A 20,262-nucleotide genomic window follows, 5' to 3' on the forward strand; every position below is an offset into this window, starting at 1 on the left:
CTGGCCTAATTTTCTATGGCATTGACTATATTAGAGATCATTGGAGGGGTGGTAATAAAACGACACTTATCTCTCAAAATGAAACAGCCTGGATATATAGGTTGGGATCCCTGGCCCCCAGGGGCCTCGACCTAGACATAGATCTCAACTGTTTTATAGCTAACCCTTGATGGGGCTCTGTTGGGCCATATCCCCTTGCTTGGCCTTGTAGTTCTCCATTTATGAGATCTAGGAAACCCATATCCCATCACTCTTGAATAGCATATACACATATATATATATATATATATATATATATATATATATATATATATATATATATATATATATATATATATATATATATATATATATATATATATATATATATACGTATTCTTTGTGATGACATTCTCTTCAACGCCCCATCGTTATCAGATACGGGTTACCTATGCACTTCTGTTTTAGGATCTGGCAGATAAGGCCCATTTTTCTTCCTCTCACATACACGCTCTTCTTCTTGTCTTTTTGTTTTGGGTTTTTTCCTTTGTGTACATATAATATTCTTTTATCTACAGGGCCCAGACAGGGCTCATTATACCATAAGTCCATCTTAGTGTATAGCCTTTTTCACTTTTAAGTGTGGGGTTTATTGTTATCCTCACTACACCCAACCCACACCTCACAAGTAATGAGTATCTTCATACCCCTCACCATAACCTATAGAGCTATGGATACTGTAGTCCCATGTGCTCTGTTTTTTTCATTTTGGGTTACATTTTTTCTTTTATCCCACACGCTGCACCATATCATATAAACCAGGGATATGCAATTAGCGGACCTCCAGCTGTTGCAGAACTACAAGTCCCATGAAGCATAGCAAGACTCTGACAGCCACAAGCATGACACCCAGAGGCAGAGGAATGATGGGACTTGTAGTTTTGCAACAGCTGGAGGTCCGCTAATTGCATATCCCTGATAAAAACATATGATATACACTTATTTTTATGTATCGATTAGAGCCACACCACTGGGTACCTTGCCATATTTTATAATACGTATACGCTCTTACACATTAAAATTAGTTTCCACAGCATGATGGACATTCCATATGCATATGTACACATTTCATTACTAATTTTTCTATGGTCACTTACACCTGTATGATACTGCCCATTGGGTATCTGGTAAATACATTTTCTGTAGGTAGATGGGACAGTTTTTGTAGATATGCATATTTTTCCTGTTTTTGTATTTGCATTCCAATTGAGATCTTGCATCTATGTTTATCAGCACACATATATTGTGGGCAATACACCAGGGGTATCAACCCCTGTCTGGGTTTTTTCTATCTTGAGGTTTACATGGTAATATCTGGTAACCTGGTGCATATAATACCTCTCTCCTACCAGGAGGGGGAGCTCTTATATGGGTCCCATAGTCCTCTATATTTATATAGCTTTACTTATGTGTCTCTTATGCATATTTCTTATGACATATATCCTTTGGGTGTTATGGGGGAGAGTGCTACCATGGCGTCCATTACATCAAGTGCCCGTGTCATTCAGAGGTATGTTTTTTATTTGCCTGGGAATTACTCTTCAGATGGGTAGTTTTTTCGCTGCCTGCTTTGGGGTTCCCGTTTGGTTTTTAACATTGTTATTCACATTGGCTATCTATACCTGAGGGGGCGGGACAGGCATGGACGCTCTACATAAGACGTAGCGTGCAATAGTGTGGCACCGTCGCTGAGGACGTCTATGACAAAACGCGTACGACAGAGCCACGCACACTACGTCACTTCCGTGTTTACGAGAGGGTGGAGCGCAATAGCTGCCGCTATCCCCCATCTCGGTACAGGGTTGTTTTTCACTCGTTGAAACCGGCATTACATGCATTTTTACCTACGTGTGGTACCGATTTCTAGGAACACATGGTTCTTTGAATGTCATGCTTGCTGTTCATTTTATGTTTTTTAACTGAATAAACTGACTTATTTTGATTTTACTACACCATGGGAGATCTTTCTTCCTTTTTTGGCATATGAGGAATTTCTCCTATGGGCACATCAGAATTCATCAACCAACAAGGATACACTTGGGATATCCACCGAAGACACCAGGGAGCAGTGGCCTCCATAATAAGCACTACATGCCCATTACCCCTGTAGGGGTGTCTGGATTCGGTGAGTAGGAATTCTGAAGGGGGAGCACAGAAGTCACCTGGAATCACCTTTAAGCACTAAAGTCACCGTGATGCTGTTTTAGATCTGATGCAGATATTACTGTGCATGTGGGACCACTACACACAAAATCCTTATTTTGCATATTATAGACTTTTTGGTTTCCAGCTGACAGCCCCATTGTCTAGGGGTCACTGTACTGTTTATTGAACACTGGTTGCAAGGCCCTACCTGGACGATGCCATACTTTCATATAGATGTGATAGTATTATTGATGCATGTGTATGGTTGTTTTTTCCCGTATGTATATTGATTTATCTCCTATGCATAGCATTGTAACACTTGTATTCGCCATACCAGGTCTTTCTTTTACTGCATACCATTTCATCACTTGGAGCCATTGCTTGGGTATATAGGCTTATGTGACATAATTTTCTCTATCTTATCTATTGTATATGGTTCATACTGCCAGGTAGCATCCATAATCATACATCCCCTAATCCTACATACACTGTATGGGCACAGCTGGTTAATAACTCTCATACATAATATCTTTTTTGGATTTTTCCCCACTATGCAGCAGCATCTGGGTTTTTTTTAGGTAGCGCCATCACCCCACATTCTCTTCTTTTTATATTACATATCGGGGCACCTTTCGGGAGTGCTCTGTCAGGGGAGGCAGCAACCTTATATTTATTCATACCTTTTTCTTGTGCAGGCTTATCCTAAGCGCAGTTTTCCAACTTTTTTATCTAGTACAATTAACCCCTTGATCACCCCTTAGTGTTAACCCCTTCCCTGCCAGTGACATTTTTACAGTAATCAATGCATTTTTATTGCACTGATCGCTGTATAAATGCCAATGGTCCCAAAAGTGTGTCAAAATTGTCCGATGTGTCCGCCATAATGTCGCAGTCATGATAAAAATTGCAGATCGCCGCCATTACTAGTAAAAAAAATAATAATAAAAATGCTATAAATCACCTTTTTTGTAGACACTATAACTTTTGCGCAAACCAATCAATATACGTTTATTGCAATTTTTATTACCAAAAATATGGAGAAGAATACATATCGGCCTAAACTGAGAAAAGATTTGCTTTAATATAAAAAAAAAAAAAAAAAAAAAATGGGGATATTTATTATAGCAAAAAATACAAAATATTGCGTTTTTTTCAAAATTGTCGCTTTTTTTGTTTATAGCGCAAAAAATAAAAACCGCAGAGGTGATCAAATACCACCAAAAGAAAGCTCTATTTGTGGGAAAAAATTTTGTTTGGGTGCAACGTCGCACGACTGCGCAATTGTCAGTTAAACGACGCAGTGCCGAATCGCAAAAAGTGCTCTGGTCAGGAAGGGGGTAAAATCTTCCGTGTCTGAAGCGGTTAAAGAGACAGTAGCATAATTTTTTTTTTTTTAGAGTTACTAAAACACTTTAACTTTGGAAATGGAAATAAAGGAAAATATATTGCATTTAACTTGAAGCTGCAAAATTTGCACTGCTCACCTATAAACAGAGAGTTACATACCTTATTTTGAGCACTCCATAGAGAATCGCTTTCACTTAAAGCCATTGTGTTCTTTTGCTTGGAAACAAAGTCCCTCGGCTGGCAATGACTGGGCTGTTGGAGATCTTCTAGAGTCAGGCCCAAGGGAGCTCTATGCAGGGAGTGCTCGCTTCTGCTGTCGCAGACACAATTAACAGATGGTATAACAGAATGAAGAAAGGAAATTAAATAGAAAATGCTAAAGCACAAATAATACACTACCTAGAAAACTGGAAAAATACTAGGAGAAATTATTAACTTCACATCTTTCCTCTTTCACAATTATGACATCTGCTATACATTTCAGATATAACACAACAGTGTTATCTCTCTGGGGGAGGGGGGAGGAGGGGGTATTTAAAATGATCACATCTATGTAATCCCAAAAATCTAACTTATAACATTAGAGTCTAAAATGTAAAAATAAGCAAAGTGTAGCTTCAGTACGATGTGTTTTTTCAGTGCATTTTTGTAGTGCGACTTTGCACATTTTTGGTACTTTTACACGAATCATGCTTTTTTTTTTGTAAGAGACTGGATTTTTTTTTTAAACAAAAAGCTTTTATTAATATTACATGAATATCTGCCAAAAATACACTAAAACCACATCTGCAAATATTTTACATGGGGTTTTGGTGGGTTTCTATTAAAGTAAATGAGGCCAAAAATCACACTGCAAATGCATTAAAGTAGCTTCAGCACCTTTTCAAAAAATGTGCTGCAGCTGCGCTGCATTGATGTGAACAGACAACATAGAGAATAATGTGATTTCCACTGTCATGCAGTGCAGTGCATCAGCAGTAGAGCATGAGAAAACACACTAATGTGAATGGGGGTTTAGAGCTCTTATAATAGAGATATTAGTCAACAATCTGAACATACTTAGAAGTATGGGGTTAACAAAAAAACGTTATACTCACCTAGGTGGATGCAGCATCTATCAGATACTATATTTGTCCCCCGCCACCTTTGCACTGAAAACTGAGCGATCGAACACCGCCGATCGCTCAGTTCTCCCCTCCACTCTGAGCCAAGAGCTGTGACTGTCAGTCACCGACTCTCTGCTCTGCCCCTCCAGCACTCACTGGAGCACGGAGTTGGGCAGGGGAGGGAGTGGCTGGCTTAGTCTCCCAGCGGCACAACTGAGAGGCTGAGCCAGCTGCCAGTCCAGGAATCTGGGTGGATTCTGACTGTAAAGTCTAGACCTTTCCCCAGCCTGGACTGGCTGAGTGATGACAGCCGACAGCAGGCTTCAGCCCACTATCAGCTGAAAAGGTGTCACAGAAGTGCAGAATGAAGTATAGCCAAAAAACTTTGCCCATATTTCTCCTTTAAAATAGAAAAAAAAATGATACTCACCTAGATGGAAGCAGCAATTTTCCGATGCTGCATCTGTCCCCCGCCGCTTCTAAGACTGAGAACTGGGTGAAAAAAAGACTGCTGATCACCTTATTCTCAGCCTTCAGGGAGCAGAGAGCTGGGGACTTTCAGTCACTGGCTCTCTGCTCTGCTCCTCCAGCGCTCACCTGGAGCATTGGGCTACGGAGGGGGCGGGAGTGGCTGGCTCAGGCTCTCTCGGCTTGCTGAGCGGCTGTGCCAACTGCCAGTCCAGGCATCTGGGTGGATCTTGACCATATGGTTGGAATCTTTTCAGTGCCTGAACCAGCTTTGTGATGCCCGCTGTCAGCTGAAAACAGGTCAGAGGAGTGCAGAACAAACTGCACTCCTGTGACCTACAGGAGAAGCACAGCCAAAATAGCTTTGGCTATACTTCTCCTTTAAGCCTGAACTCTGGATTTTTCAGTTTTGGATTAGAAAAAGGGAAAGATTGCACTGGTTCTTTTTATGGGATTTTATTTTTAAAAACTGGAGTTCTGCTTTAATAATTTTACATTTAAAGGCTAAAGTTCATCTTTTGGGAAAAATTGTGCATTTATTATTCTTTTCCACAGAAGCCAGGAATGCATTGCACCCGTGATCAGGTGTTCTGTACACAGTTGGTGTATGGAACACCCACACCCCGGAAATGGAATTTCCTTTTGTGTGATTGTCTCACTGATTTTCCCAGACGTCTGCACTAAGATACAAGTCAGATTTTAGGCATCCTCTCCAACAAAAATTTTAATTTTTGGCGAGATGCTCCTGAAGGGTTCATCACTCCTAAAAAGGTATGCAGAACCTGCAACTTTTCTCATTAGAGCTCTGCAATTGCATCAGCTGATCAGAAACGAAAGAGTCATTCACATTTATAATCACTATCCAAAAGGCACAGAAGAACAAACAGCTATTTCTCCAGAGCACAAACAGGTAGGAACAAGTAGGGAACTGCTAGAACCTTATCCCCCTAGAGTCACATTTGAAAACAAAGATCCCAGACTGTCACCGGGATGGGTAGTGATGTGGGATCATTATACTGCTAATTATATATATATATATATATATATATATATATAAAAATAAAAAAAAAAGCCAACAGAGGTTATAACCGTTCTCCATTCTAACCAAGAAAAAAATTATTCAAAAATTGTATTTTGCAATAGAGAAAGTGTACCTGGAAAGATGACCTTCAAAGTTCCATAAATTCTCTGTCTGCACTTGATGGCTTTTTACTGCCTTGACACTTTCCTCAGTTAAACCTTGGTCTTCACACTGTGATGTATTAGATTCCATTTCACAGGGGATCTCTCTACAAAAAACAATCTAATATCAGCTTCAGCACACTATAAAGCAGATTTTTATAAAGCACAGGAGAAAAAGGAAAGAAAAAAACACAACAAGGTGACCCACATAAAACCTGAAAAAATTCCCCAACCCGTACACTTTTTCATTGTCTCTTCAAGCTACGTGCAACTGATAGAACCCGTCCTGAAGCGTTGTCCCTTTTCCATCACAAATTAAAAGTTCTGATCCAACGACAAGGATAATCTATTAGAACTGGATTAGGGTTATATTTGCATAAATGATTTTAATGAAAATCTATATACAGTGCCTTGCAAAAGTATTCACCCCCTTGGCATTTTTCATGTTTTGTTGCCTCACAACCTGGAATTAACATGGATTGTTTGAGGATTTGCATCATTTAATTTACAGAACATGCCCACAACTTTGAAGATTTTTTTTTTATTGTGAAGCAAACAACAAATAGGACAAAATAACAAAAAAAGTCAATGTGCATAACTATTCCCCCCCTAAAGTCAATACTTTGTAGAGCTACCTTTTGCGGCTATCACAGCTCCAAGTCACTTTGGATAAGTCTCTATGAGATTGCCACATCTTATCACTGGGATTTTTGCCCATTCCTACTTGCAAAACTGCTCCTTCCAGTTGGATGGTTTGCGCTTGTGAGCAGCAATCTTTCCAATCACCAGTGACAAGGATACAGACAATAAAAATTAGTAAGGGGTCCTATTACTCTCCCTTCCACACTCCAGCCAAAAGGGGTTTTTTTGGGTTTGGATAGAGGTGCATTTTAAAATGATCACACCTATCCAGAGCTACTGAAATGAAGGTAACATGAGCCCTTAAATATAGGAAAAATAGGATTTTTTAAAACAGCTTACCTGTAAAATCCTTTTATTTCGATGGACATCACGGGACACAGAGCTTCAGTAATTACTGATGGGTTATATAGGTATCACTGGTGATTGGAAACTGGCACACCCTAACCAGGAAGTTCAACCCCCTATATAATCCCTCAGTTTTGTAGCCAAGCAATATAATGTATTAGAAGAGGGGCGGGACCTCTGTGTCCCATGATGTCCATCGAAAGAAAAGGATTTTACAGGTAAGCTGTTTAAAAAAATCCTATTTTCTTTCTCGAACATCACGGGACACAGAACCTCAGTAATTACTGATGGGATGTCCCAGAGCAATGCTATCTGAGGGGGGGGGGGAACCACAACCAAGTAGGGTGCAATCAGACCTGAGGACCCTGTACCGCTGCCTGCAGCACACTACGCCCAAAGGCGATATCCTCATGCCTTCTCACATCCACCTGATAGAATCTGGTGAATGTATGGACTGAAGACCAGGTTGCGGCCTTGCAGATTTGAGCCATAGAGGACCGGTGATGCACTGCCCAAGAAGCACCAATAGCCCTTGTGGAATGTGCCCTGATCTGAAACGGAGGAATCCTCTGTTTCAAACCGTAAGCTTGAATGATCAATTGTCGAATCCATTTAGAAATGGTAGCTTTTGATGCTGCTTGTCCTCTACTGGGACCGTCTGGCAGCACAAACAAAACATCCGTTTTGCGAATCTGAGCAGTCGATTCCAGATAGGCCTTAACTGCTCTCACTACATCCAAAGAATGTAGTGATCTTTCTTCCGGAAAACAGGGATCTGGAAAAAAGGAAGGTAGAACAATGTCTTGGTTTAGATGAAAATCTGAAACCACCTTCGGTAAAAAACTAAGATGAGGGAGCAGTACCACTCTATCCTTATGTACAATCAAATAAAGGCTCTTTACAGGAAAGAGCTGCTAATTCTGATACTCTTCTAGCAGAAGAGATGGCCACCAGAAAAATGAACTTCCTTGTCAGCAAAACCAAAGGAATCTGACGTATTGGTTCAAAAGGCTGTTTCTGTAACACAGACAGAACCAAATTCAAGTCCCAGGGGTTTAGGGGCGCCTTAACCGGAGGATTAAGACGCGTCACCCCCTGCATAAAGTTTCGGACCAAAGAATGCGAAGCAAGTGGCTGTTGAAATAATACCGATAAGGCCGAGACCTGGCCCTTGATGGTACTCAAGGCCAGCTTCATCTCTAATCCCAATTGCAGAAAATCAAGAATTCTACCAATCATTTATTTTCTGGGATGCCAACCACTGGATTCACACCAGGATATATAAGCTTTCCAGACTCTATGATAAATCATTGTGGAAGCTGGCTTCCTTGCATTGATCAAGGTAGATATCACAGGACCTGAAAGCCCACGACTCTTCAGAACGTGGGTCTCAATAGCCAAACCGTCAAATTTAGCGTTTGTAAGGCAGGATGGAACACTGGACCTTGAGATAACAGGTCTGGGCGTACCAGTAGTGTCCACGGGGAACCCACCATCATCCTTACTATTTCCGCATACCACGTCCTTCTGGGCCAAGCGGGGGCCACCAGAAGTACTGACTTCCTTTCCTGCAGAGACCATTCCCCTGGAAGTAACTGCTGGCGACTTAAATAGACCGCCTGCCAGTTCTCTATCCCCAGAATAAATACTGCTGAAATGCATGGCACATGCTTCTCTGCCCAGACTAAGATCTGGTTCACCTCCTTTTAAGCAGCTCGGCTCCTGGTGCCTCCCTGATGATTGACATAAGCCACTGCTGTGGCATTGTCGGACTGGATCCTGACCGGGCAACCCTGTAGCCTGATAGTCCAGGTCTTTAGGGCAAGATATGCCGCACGGCTCTACAGAATGTTGATGGGTAAGGTCCTCTCGGTCTTGGACCATACCCCCTGAACCGCAGACTGTTCCAAAACTGCTCCCCAACCCGACAGACTGGCATCTGTTGTTACCACCGTCCAGGTAACCAGCAGAAAGGATTTTCCCTTCTACAGATTTTTGGGTATGAGCCACCAATTGAGGCTCTGACGCACCGCATGAGACAGGTGTATCGGAAGGTCTAATGCCTGAACCTTCTTGTTCCAGGCCGACAGAATACTGTGCTGCAGTAGTCTTGAATGGAACTGAGCACAGGGAACCGTTTCGAACTAAGACACCATCTTTCCCAGCAGCCTCATACAAAGGCGGACAGAGGGACCCTTCTTGGTCCTGACTGCCAGGATCAGCTCCCTTAAGGCAGTGATCTTTGCCTGAGGTAGAAATAACTTCTCCTGGCTTGTATCTATGATCAGACCCAAATACTCCAGTCTTCTTACTGGTTTTAGGAAAGATTTTTCTAGGTTGAGGATCCAACCTAGGTGTTCCAGATACTTGACTGTGGTCCTCAAGTTCCCGTTCAAGGAGGCTACCGACCGGTCTATCAGCAGCAAGTCGTCTAGGTATGCTATGACAGCTATACCCTGAGCCCTTAATCTGGCAAGAGGAGGAGCCAAGACCTTTGTGAACACTCGAGGTGCAGTGGCTATCCCAAAAGGCAGAGCCACAAACTGCGCAGAAACTTCTGATGAGCAGGAAAAATGGGCACATGCAGATATGCATCTCTGATGTCTATTGATGCCAGAAATTCTCCTCCCTGCAGGGTGGAGACTACTGTCCGAATTGATTCCATGCGGAAGGATTGAATCCTTAGGAATAGGTTCAGATCCCTTAAATCCAAAATGGGTCTGACAGCCCCATTTGGTTTTTGGACCGTAAAAAGGTTGGAATAGAAACCCAATCCTTGATCTTTCGCGGGAACTACCATAATGACCTCCTGCCCCAAAAGTCGCTCTAACGCTAGAAGGAGCGACTGCCTTTTCTCTGGATCTCTGGGGACACTTGACTTGAGGAAACGAGGAGAAGGAAATTCCTGAAACTCCAGCTTGTACCCTAAGGTTACCGTGGAGATTACCCATCTGTCCTGGAAATCCTCCTGCCAAAACGCTGAGAACTGTCGCAGTCTTCCCCCCACTCAAGCGAGCGGGGGCGCCCCCTCATGCAGAGGTCTTAGTGTTTTGCCTAGTAGGCTTCTTCCCCCATGACTTCTTTTGTCCCTGGGGTTGACTCTTGTCTCTGGACCCAGATGAAGGAGGCCGTCGAGACTGCCTGGAGGCTGAAGCCCCCGGAGCTGGGGAAAGAGTCCGTTTGAAAGAGGGACGCTTACTCTTCTTCCTAACAGGTAAGAGAGTGCTTTTCCCACAAGAGATTCTCATGATATAGTTATCCAAGTCTCCTCCAAACAACCTTTCACCACGAAATGGAAACCCAGCCAGGAGCTTCTTACATGGTGCTTCGGCTGACCAACCTTTCAACCATAGGATTCTACGTATATGCGCTAACCCCAGCGACAGACGAGAGGTTTGCATGATAGAATCTCTGATGGCTTCAACAACATAACATAAGGCCGCTGGAAGGTTAGCCAACCCCTGGGCCTGCTGTTCAGGTAAAACCCAGATGACCTGCTTAACAAGGTCTCTTAGTTATTGACGGACTCCAATCGCTGCTACTGCAGGTTGAGCCACTGAGCCTGCTAAGGAGAAAACATCCTTCAATAGGGATTCCATCTTTTTATCTACAGCAGTGGTTCTCAACTCCAGTCCTCAGGACCCACCAACAGGCCAGATTTTAAGTATTACCTTGGGGGAGATGCAGACTAGAATACTGCAATCACTGAGCAGCAAATTATATCACCTGTGATGCATTTCAGTTATCTTGCAAACCTGGCCTGTTAGTGGGTCCTGAGGACTGGAGTTGAGAACCACTGATCTACAGGATCCCTGAGCATCTTCTACAGGACAAGTCAGACTATTATTTAAGGAGGAAATGGCGGCATCAATGGCCGGTACTCCCCACATTTTCATAAACTTTTCTTCCATAGGATAAAGTGTTGAAAACTTTTTCGGCGGAAAAAAAAATTTATCTGGGTGATCCCACTGAGCATAAAGGAGCTTTTCAAGTAAATTATGAACAGGAAAAGCCTGTGCTGTTTGAGAAGGTTTCAGTGACCCTAAAGAAGAAGAGGGTTCTTTAACTGATTCAGATATGGGCAACTTAAATGTGGAGCGGACCAATCTAGTAAGGATCTGCACTAAGACTTTCTCCTCTTGGGAAGTCGCAGAGGGTCCCTCTCCACCTGATTCCTCCGAAGTGGAATCATCCGTCCCATCCCGTTCCTCTGAAAGGGATTCCTCTCCTTTATCCCAGAGCTCCTCTTCCTGAGGGTCTTGGGGAACAGAGGAAGGCCTAGTGCGTTTTCTTCCACCGAGTGAAGACGTAATCACGGCCATTAATCTTTCCTCTAGACCATTAATGGTTGAGGAAAAAACCTCCTGTGTAATGTATATAGGGGCTGAAGTGCCAGAAGCAGGTATAGCCCCTGACCCCGACGGCTCTCCCTGGCTAGTCGTCCCTGGCCCCTCGGGGGGAGGATGCTGCAGACAGGGGGCCCTCAGAACCTGAACGAGATCCCCTAGATTCTCTGGTTCTTGGGGTGCTTGAACCTCTTCTACCCATAGTGCAAAGCAACAAGGTGGAGGTATCACAAGATGAACACTGACTGCTGAGCGATGTAGTCTGGCTAAAAGCCGTGCTACCCAATGCCCAGTCTGGTGTTACTTTAGTAAATGCTGCCTAGGAGAATGCCTGTGTCCCACCTTACATGCGATCGTCAGCTCTGTGTCCCTCCAGAAGGCTTAGTGCACCTGCAATCAGTCCCTTTAATAGCCTGCAGCCGGTCCTGTGGGCGTCTGAGCACGCTGTGCTGACACCCCGCCCCCCCTTTTACCGCGCCTCCCCCCCGTTTTTTATAAAAAACAAGCGCTTCCCACACTAGCCGACCCTTCTGAACCAACATGGAGGAGGCTGGGGGAGGGGGAGGAGGGAGAGAGGCCGGTAGTGATGGGCCTGCCCTGTGCAAATGGTGGCGGCGGCCACGATGGCGGTGAAAATGCCGTGTCTAACCGCCTTACAGATCACCTGCGGCCCCCCCCTAGTCTGGGGGGAGATATCCCTGAGGAGAGCCCCCATCCATCCTACCTGGAGCCGCCGGAGGAGCTTGTGCAGCGTCAAACACTTGAGACAGACATCAGCATGAGAAGGTTTATGCTCTCGGCAGCCCCCGGTGGTCACAATAGGCATAGCATGCATTTACCTTAACCACTTGCCGCCCGCCATATAGCAGAATGACGTCGGCAAAGTGGTTTCAATATCCTGACTGGACGTCATATGACACGGCGATCGTTGTTGCGGGGTGTCAATCTGACACCCCGCAACACCGATCTAGGTAAAGAGTCTCTGACGGAGACGTCAGAGCCAATCACGGCTGATCACGATGTAAATAGGAAGAGCCAGTGATCGGCTTTTCCTCACTGGCGTCTGACAGACGCGAGTAGAGGAGAGGCGATCGGCTGCTCTCCTGACAGGGGGGGTCTGTGCTGATTGTTTATCAGCACAGCCCCCCCTCGGATCCTACCCAGGACCACCAGGATTGCCGCCCAGGACCACCAGGGAAGCCGGCCACACTGGACCACCAGGTATGCCCCCTAGACCCCCAGGGAAATACTGATCTGTGCAAAGGCAGCTGCCAATCAATGCCCAGGCAGCTGCCAATCAGTGCCCACTCCCATGCCTACCACTGCCAGTGCCACCAGGGATGCCCATCAGTGCCGCGTATCAGTGCCACCTATCAGTGCCACCCATAAGAACCCATCTGTGCAGCCTTTCAGTGCCCATAGGTGTTGCCTAACAGTGCCCATCAGTGCCACCCATAAGTGCCCATCAGTGCCGCCTATCAATGCCCATCAGTGCTGCATATCAGTGCCACCCATCAGTGCCGCCTACCAGTGCCCATCAGTGCCGCATATCAGTGCCCGTCAGTACCCGCTCATTGGTGCCACCTCATCACTGCCGCCTTATCAGTGCCTGTCAGTGCCGCCTTATCAGTGCCCATCAGTGAAGGAGAAAACTTATTTACAAACTTTTTAAACAAAAACAAAAGCAAAACTTTTATTTTTTTCAGAATTTTCGGTCTTTTTTTATCTGTTTCGCAAAAAATAAAAACCGTAGAGGTGATCAAATACCACCAAAAGCTCTATTTGTGGGAACAAAATGATAAAAATTTAGTTTGGGTACAGTGTTGGATGACCGCGCAATTGTCATTCAAACTGCGACAGCAGTGAAAGCTGAAAATTGGTCTGGGCAGGAAGGTGTCTAAGTGCCCTGTATTGAAGTGGTTAAAGGAGAAACCTACTAGAATTAAAAAATTCTGTGGAATCTCCCCTACCTTATCCAGCCGCAGGGTTTGTTGTACAGACCCAATCTTCGCCTCTCCCGGTGGGCTCCGTTTGAAAAAACCGTCAGAGACTGGGGCCCCCTACGAATAGGGGGATCCACAGTTCTGGCCCTGTAAAGCACCCGGCTGGAAATTAGGCTAGAAAAACCATTTTCTAATATGCAGGGTCCAGCTCTCTAAAAAGAGAAGCGTCACAGGTAAAACCTCGTTTCTTCGGACACGAGGCCCGGGTACCATCCAATTCAGCCTAGAAAAGACACTTTGGAATGGATCTGGTTCGCCTGGCCTGCCCCAGTATAGGATATAGGATATTCCCTTTGGAGCTCAGCACAGCACATCTTTACACGTCCAACACCTAAGACACTGGCAGAAAAACTGAGGTATCCCTGCAAGGGGGAGGGATTATATAGGGGGTTGAACTTCCTGGTTAGGGTGTACCAGTGTCCAATCACCAGTGATACCTATATAACCCATCAGTAATTACTGAGCCTCTGTGTTCCATAATGTTCGAGAAAGAAAACTTTTTTTATTTCGGATAGAGAAAGAGGCTGTAACCCCTGTCAAGTTTTTTTTTTTTTTTTTTGTATACCACCCAAGTGTTGTTCTCAATGCATGCCGACAGTCAATACTGGAGGTCAAGTTAACCACCAAACATCATCCCCATTTGGTTCGGTAAGTGTCTAAATACAAGGTGTCCGAATTTCCCTAATTATTTTTTTGTAATTTAATAAGATATTAGAGACCTTACCGCTCTTTATAATCTAAGAAAGTGTGTTTTTAACCAACTCCAAAAGTCATGAAGGTAATGTTCCAGGACTGGGCCAGGGCTAACTCAGCTGCAAGAAAACTGTAAGACATTAAATATGAGAATGGAATATTAGGGACAGGTTTTTAATATTGCAGTCGGAGGGGATTTAGGCACATTGGGTTGGGTGTCAGGGTTTGTTAGTAGGAAGACCAAGAATCCAATTCAATCCAATCTATACTTTCACAATCAAATCCAGATTTTAGGCAGTTTGATGTGTTTCACCATCTTGGACCTGAAAGTGTTTTTGCTCTTTAATGACTTAGGCAAAAAATGTTTACATGATTTTATATCAACGTCTACTTCAAACTAAACTTGTATTTGATAGAAATATGGAGGCAACCATTGCTGACCTCCTGAAAATGCTTGGCTAACTCAGAAAATACTTAAGTTAGTGAATAGCATAAGAGCTAGGCAACTAGCATATTCAGAAGGAGAGATGTGAATGGGAGCCTCTATATTCTTTCAGTACAAGTTTTGTTAAACTGTGAACATCAAGAGGGGTTTAGATCTAATTATAAGTTTAGGACCATTAGTGGTTGTAAAGGCTGAAGGTTTGTTTTTACCTAGAAAATGGAAAGTACACAGGGGTTTTTTTTTTTTTTCTAATACAGTGTAGGCAGGAGGTGGGGGAAGTGAACATTTTAAAGAACATTTAGCGTTAACCCTTGCTATCATTTTAACCCCTTGATAATGCTGCCCACTGGCTGGGAAACGGGCTTCCCAACCATGAGACTGTTGATGGCTACATATTCACAAGTGGTCACATGATCAGAAGCTCCTGATCATAAATAATAATTGGGAGCTGTCCTTGACAGTATAATCATTGTGCTGGGAGCAAGCAGTGACCGCACTCCCAGCACAATAGGTTAAATAGAGAAAAGGGATGGACAGCACATAGAAAAGAGTAAGATGGTGTGAAAGAAATAAGGGCTCATGCACACAGGCGTATTGGAACATGTAACGTAAAATGTGATTCTATTTTGGCTCCTGGGAGCCATTAGCGTTGCATACAAATGAATTATAGACATTTGTGTACGCAGCCTGTTGCATTATGGTGTGAATCCCAAAGCTTAAAGTGGATGTAAACCCAATGTCATCCTTTCTAAACTACTGCCATAGGGGTTATCTATAAGGATATACATGCCTCCTGCATGTATCTTCACCTGTCAAATGTCTCCCCTCTGTCTGTTATTAGACCCGAAAAACTGCATATTCTGGGGGTGGGTCTGTTGTTTGGAGCTCGGTGGGTGGAGTCGTGATGTCAGTAGATTCCCCGCCCACCTCTACACTCCCCTGTGTATTTCTAACACTGAACTTCTGCTATGATCTCTAACATTCAGTGAAAAGACAGGAAAGTAACCACATGACTTCAGCATGCCAAATCATGCTGAGGTGTGGAACAGCCAATCCTCGCAGAGCTGCTGAAGAAAGGAGTGGGGGAGGGAATTAAAAAATATTGCCTGTGTCTTAGGCGGTCACTCACAGCAAGGGGGAGGATTTGACAAAGTTTTTCTCAGTTTGCCAAGATTTTTCTCACTGAACAATAAAAGAGGATTGCTCAGAGATGGATTAACTCTGTGTGGCAAGACTAGGCTCAAATGATAAGAAATCTTATACTCTACAGTATGATATCAAAAAAAAAAAACATCTACTTTAAAGTGGAGCTCAAGCCCCCCTCCAAAAATGTAAAGTCAGCAGCTACAAATGCCGTAGCTGCTGATTTTTAATATATGGACACTTAACTGTCCAGGGAGCCTGCAATGTCGGCACCCCAGCCGATTTTCAAATCGGCTGTCGGGTGCTGCCGCCGCCATTTGTCGTAAGGGAAACTGTCAGTGAAGCCTTTCGGCTTCACAGCCAGTTCCCGACTGAGCATGTGCCAAGCGCTTTCTAACTGGCGTAGCCACAGCCATGTCTCCCGGAAGTGGGGATGGGTACCTGTCAAACAGCTACCCGTTAACCCCCCCCCCAAATGTGGCACCAGGGGAGGAAGCAAACAAGCGGAGCTTTCACTTTTGAATGGAACTCCGCTTCAAACAGTCTCAGCTGCACTGAACAGTGGGTGAATGGGAAGTGCTCTGTGCTGAGCAGCTCCCTGTTCATTCACAGCCTGAAGCATAGTAAACATAGTTTACTATTCTTTAGTTATGAATTAACACAGTGAGTGTGTTCATTTAGAAAAGTTAGGCGCTGGTAAACAACATGTTTACTAGCCCCTTTCCCCACTCTCCATCCTAAAACATCCCTGCAGCAGCTGAGGATAGAGGAGGGAAGCCATCAGCACTGTGTGGCAGGAGGGCTAACATAGGGTAAGCCTGGGTAGTAGAGGGAATTGGTACTGAATGTGGTAATTAGGGTGTGCTCAGGCACACCTGGCACACACCCTACGCACACCTATGATTACAGGATAAGGTTATACAGGTGCACAGACATACACACTGGATGCAGATAGTCTGTGTCCATGAAGAAAAAATCCCTGGCGCCCAGCCACTTGCCCGGGGGCCACATTCAGCCCTTTGTCACTTCCTGCATGTATGGATACATACAGGAACATGCACTCACTGTATTCATTCTTAACTAAAGAATAGTAAACTGTGTTTACTATGCTTCGGGTTGTGAATGAACAGTAAGCCTCTCAGCACAGGGCACATCCCATTCACTCACTGTTCAGTGCAGCTGAGGCTGCAGAGAAAGGTGTACAGACATACACACTGGATGCAGATAATCTGTATCCATACATGCAGGAAGTGACAAAGGGCTGAATGTGGCCCCCAGGAAACTGGCTGGGCGCCAGGGATTTTTTTCTTAAAAGAGTCCTCTAGAGCAGAGGGCATAGGGAGTGGTACAGGTCTGCTAAGGATGAGCTCCGGCATGTTCGCATGCTGCACATGCCGAGCGCACCAGGAAGTCAGCACAGCGCTCATCACAAGCAGTGAGACATTTCCCGATGTGCGGCTGCAGAGATCGGGAAATGTCTCACTGCCTGTGATTAGCGCAGCGCAGTGCCGACTTCGTGGCGGGCTCTGCACGTGCAGCATGCGAACACGCTGGAGCTCATTCTGGTAGCATGCCATAGCAATACATTCTGTGTACAATCAACATCAGATTTACTAAACCTGTGTAATAGGAGGACCTACCCAATCTATACCATCAGGCAGGATCCTGAACTACATGGCTGTTGGTGGATCTAATGGAGAGATTGTACAATCAGATTGTAAGACCAGCTTCCTCCTGTCCCATCATTAGAGGAAGAGATCAGGCACATAATTCCCAGCAGCTGTGCAGTCACATTGTATAGAGGAGAACACTTCATTGATAACCGGCTCGCAGCTTCCTAGCCATCAGCCCACAACTCCAATGTTCAGGTGATATAAGAAACATTCTAACTGGTATACTGGCACGTGCGGTGACCCCTCTCCCCCAATCAGATTCTGCTCTGTGCTCCCCACTCACCATGACAAGCTGCTCTCCATTCATCCAACCACTGCGCGATCCCCAACTTCCACAACACAGCCTAGCCCCGCCCCTTCCGTCATTACCATTCCTACTCTGCCACCTAAACTGACAGCCCCGTCTCTACCCCGCTGATTGGACAGAACTAGTGACCTCGCCTTCCCGCCTAGTTCTATTCAACCAGTTACAGGGATATCCGTTACTCAAGGGGCGGGGGTGACGCTTTACGGTCCCTATAGCGACAAACCTTAATAACAACTTTATTGACAGGCAAGTAAAGTTGACAAAAAAGAAAAAACACAATAGCTGATTAATTCTTCTAGCTTGTTATCAGAATATCGTTTCTGCTTGTTAGTGACCTAGACATAGATCATACCTCCCAACTGTCCCTGATTTCGAGGGACTGTCCCTGATTTGGAACAAAGTCCCTCTTTCCTCCTCATTTGTCCCTCATTTTGGCCTGATCTATATAGCTGTATATAAAATGCACTTTTTATCTTTCAAAAAGTGTTTCCCGGTGCTAAATCTTTCATCCAATTACTAAATTGCTGCATGTGTAGACTTCAAAAGCCAATATAAAGGAATAGTAGCGGTAAAAATAAATCACTTGTGGGTTTAACTAATCATTTTTTGTATAATTTTCCTTTAAGAGGCTGGGGGTGTGTCCTATGCCTACATACTTTTTCTAATAGGTGTTCCTCACTCCCATCTCAAAAAGTTGATAGGTATGCATAGATTGATTATTAGTCCAAAGGAGAATGAAAATACGTTTACCTATTTAACAATGATAAAAAAGTATTTGTAGCAATGCAAACTTTTAGTTTTGGAGAAAGTGGGGAAGGGTAAAACCCCGACAGGTTATTTTGCTGTGGGTATCCCCATTGGGAATACTGTACCTCACTTCCTGTTCTGAGCATCCCCAATAGGGAGACTGTGCCTCACTTCCTGTTCTAGGCATCCCCAATGGGGATACTGTACCTCACTTCCTGCTCTGGGCATCACCATTGGGTATACTGTCTCTTACTTTCTGTCCTGGGCATCCCCAATGTTGAGACTGTACCTAACTTCCTGTCTGGGGCATCCCCATTGGGGGCATCCCCATTGGGGATACTGTACCTCTCCTTCTGTCATGGGCATCCCCAGTGGGGAGACTGTACCTCACTTCCTGCTCTGGGCATCCCCAATGGGGATACTGTACCTCTCTTCCTGTCTGGGGCATCCCCATTGAGGCTATTGTACCTCACTTTCAGCCATGGGCATCACCAATGGTGGGACTGTACCTCACGTCCTGTTCTGGGCATTCTCAATGGGAAGACTGTACCTCACTTCCTGTTCTGGGTATTCCCAATGGGAAGACTGTACCTCACTTCCTGTTCTGGGTATTCCCAATGGGAAGACTGTACCTCACTTCCTGTTCTGGGTATTCCCAATGGGAAGACTGTACCTCACTTCCTGTTCTGGGTATTCCCAATGAGAAGACTGTATCTCACTTCCTGTTCTGGGTATTCCCAATGGGAAGACTTACCTCACTTCCTGTTCTGGCCATCAACAATGGTGAGACTGTACCTCATTTCCTTTCTGGGGCATCCCCATCAGGAATACTGTACATCATTTTCTGTTATGGGCATTCCCAATGGGGTGACTGTACCTCACTTCCTGTCCTGGGCATCCCCCTTATATGTATATAATTGTTCAAACTTTCTCTGCCCCAGTGCTCTTTCCAAAAATAGACCCATGAACAATTGTTAAAACCGTGTTAGGTGTTTTTCACATGCACTGAAATTCATTTTGGAAGTATCTCTTTCAACTGGGTTGTATAACACCGCACCTAAAAAGGTAGCAGGACTCCTTTCCACTGTGCGGTGTGTGTGTGAGAACATGTTGTATTGGTTCAAAGGAAACAGCAGAGCTCCAAGCTCTGTGCATAGTTCTGCATAGTTCTCAGGTCCTTCTATGCCCCAGGCGTCGACTTCTTAGGAGCATGTTCATATATATAGCGCAAGGCAGAAAACAAAGCCGCACCCTGTGAAGCCATACCATAATTTATTGGGGTGAAATGCGACAGTATGGTTTAGGGTGGGAAATATGTCTGAAAGCCTGCTACTTCGAATAAACCCTATTTCACAGAGTGCCGCTTTGTTTTCTGCCTTTTCTAACATACTGTATTGGATTGCAGAGTATGGATAACACCATCAGGGCCTATCCTAAGGGCACAGTCATCAGTACAGGAAGTCAGGGGAATCTTCCCAATGAGGACACAGACAGCAATAAAACCCTGATAGAGGTTCACAGTTGGCGGGGTGGCAATATGTGGCATCGCCACCTGTTCATGTATAGAGCACTTACCGTCTCATGCTTCTCAGAGAGCCCATGTTGTGTTCAAGAAACAGCAGTTTTTTCCT

The 20,262-nt window shown here is 44.6% G+C and overlaps 1 protein-coding gene across 4 annotated transcripts in view; it reads right to left on the reverse strand.

The window, feature by feature from the left end:
- Window positions 1-17,958, reverse strand: part of CCDC18 (coiled-coil domain containing 18) — a 207,509-nt gene extending 189,551 nt beyond the window's left edge. For 3 of the 4 annotated variants that reach the window (XM_073593128.1, XM_073593127.1, XM_073593125.1), the window contains exons 1-3: window positions 17,861-17,958; window positions 6,260-6,394; window positions 3,691-3,844 (exon numbers count right to left, since the gene is read on the reverse strand). In XM_073593128.1, coding sequence (XP_073449229.1) covers window positions 3,691-3,844; window positions 6,260-6,378 — 273 coding nt within the window. In that variant the 5' untranslated portion in view covers window positions 6,379-6,394; window positions 17,861-17,958. The remainder of the gene's footprint in view (window positions 1-3,690; window positions 3,845-6,259; window positions 6,395-17,860) is intronic. The other variant, XM_073593126.1, reaches the window with a different exon arrangement.
- Between the last annotated feature and the right edge of the window lie 2,304 nt (window positions 17,959-20,262).

The sequence above is a fragment of the Aquarana catesbeiana genome, linkage group LG07, assembly GCF_042186555.1.
Source record: "Aquarana catesbeiana isolate 2022-GZ linkage group LG07, ASM4218655v1, whole genome shotgun sequence".
NCBI lineage: Eukaryota > Metazoa > Chordata > Amphibia > Anura > Ranidae > Aquarana > Aquarana catesbeiana.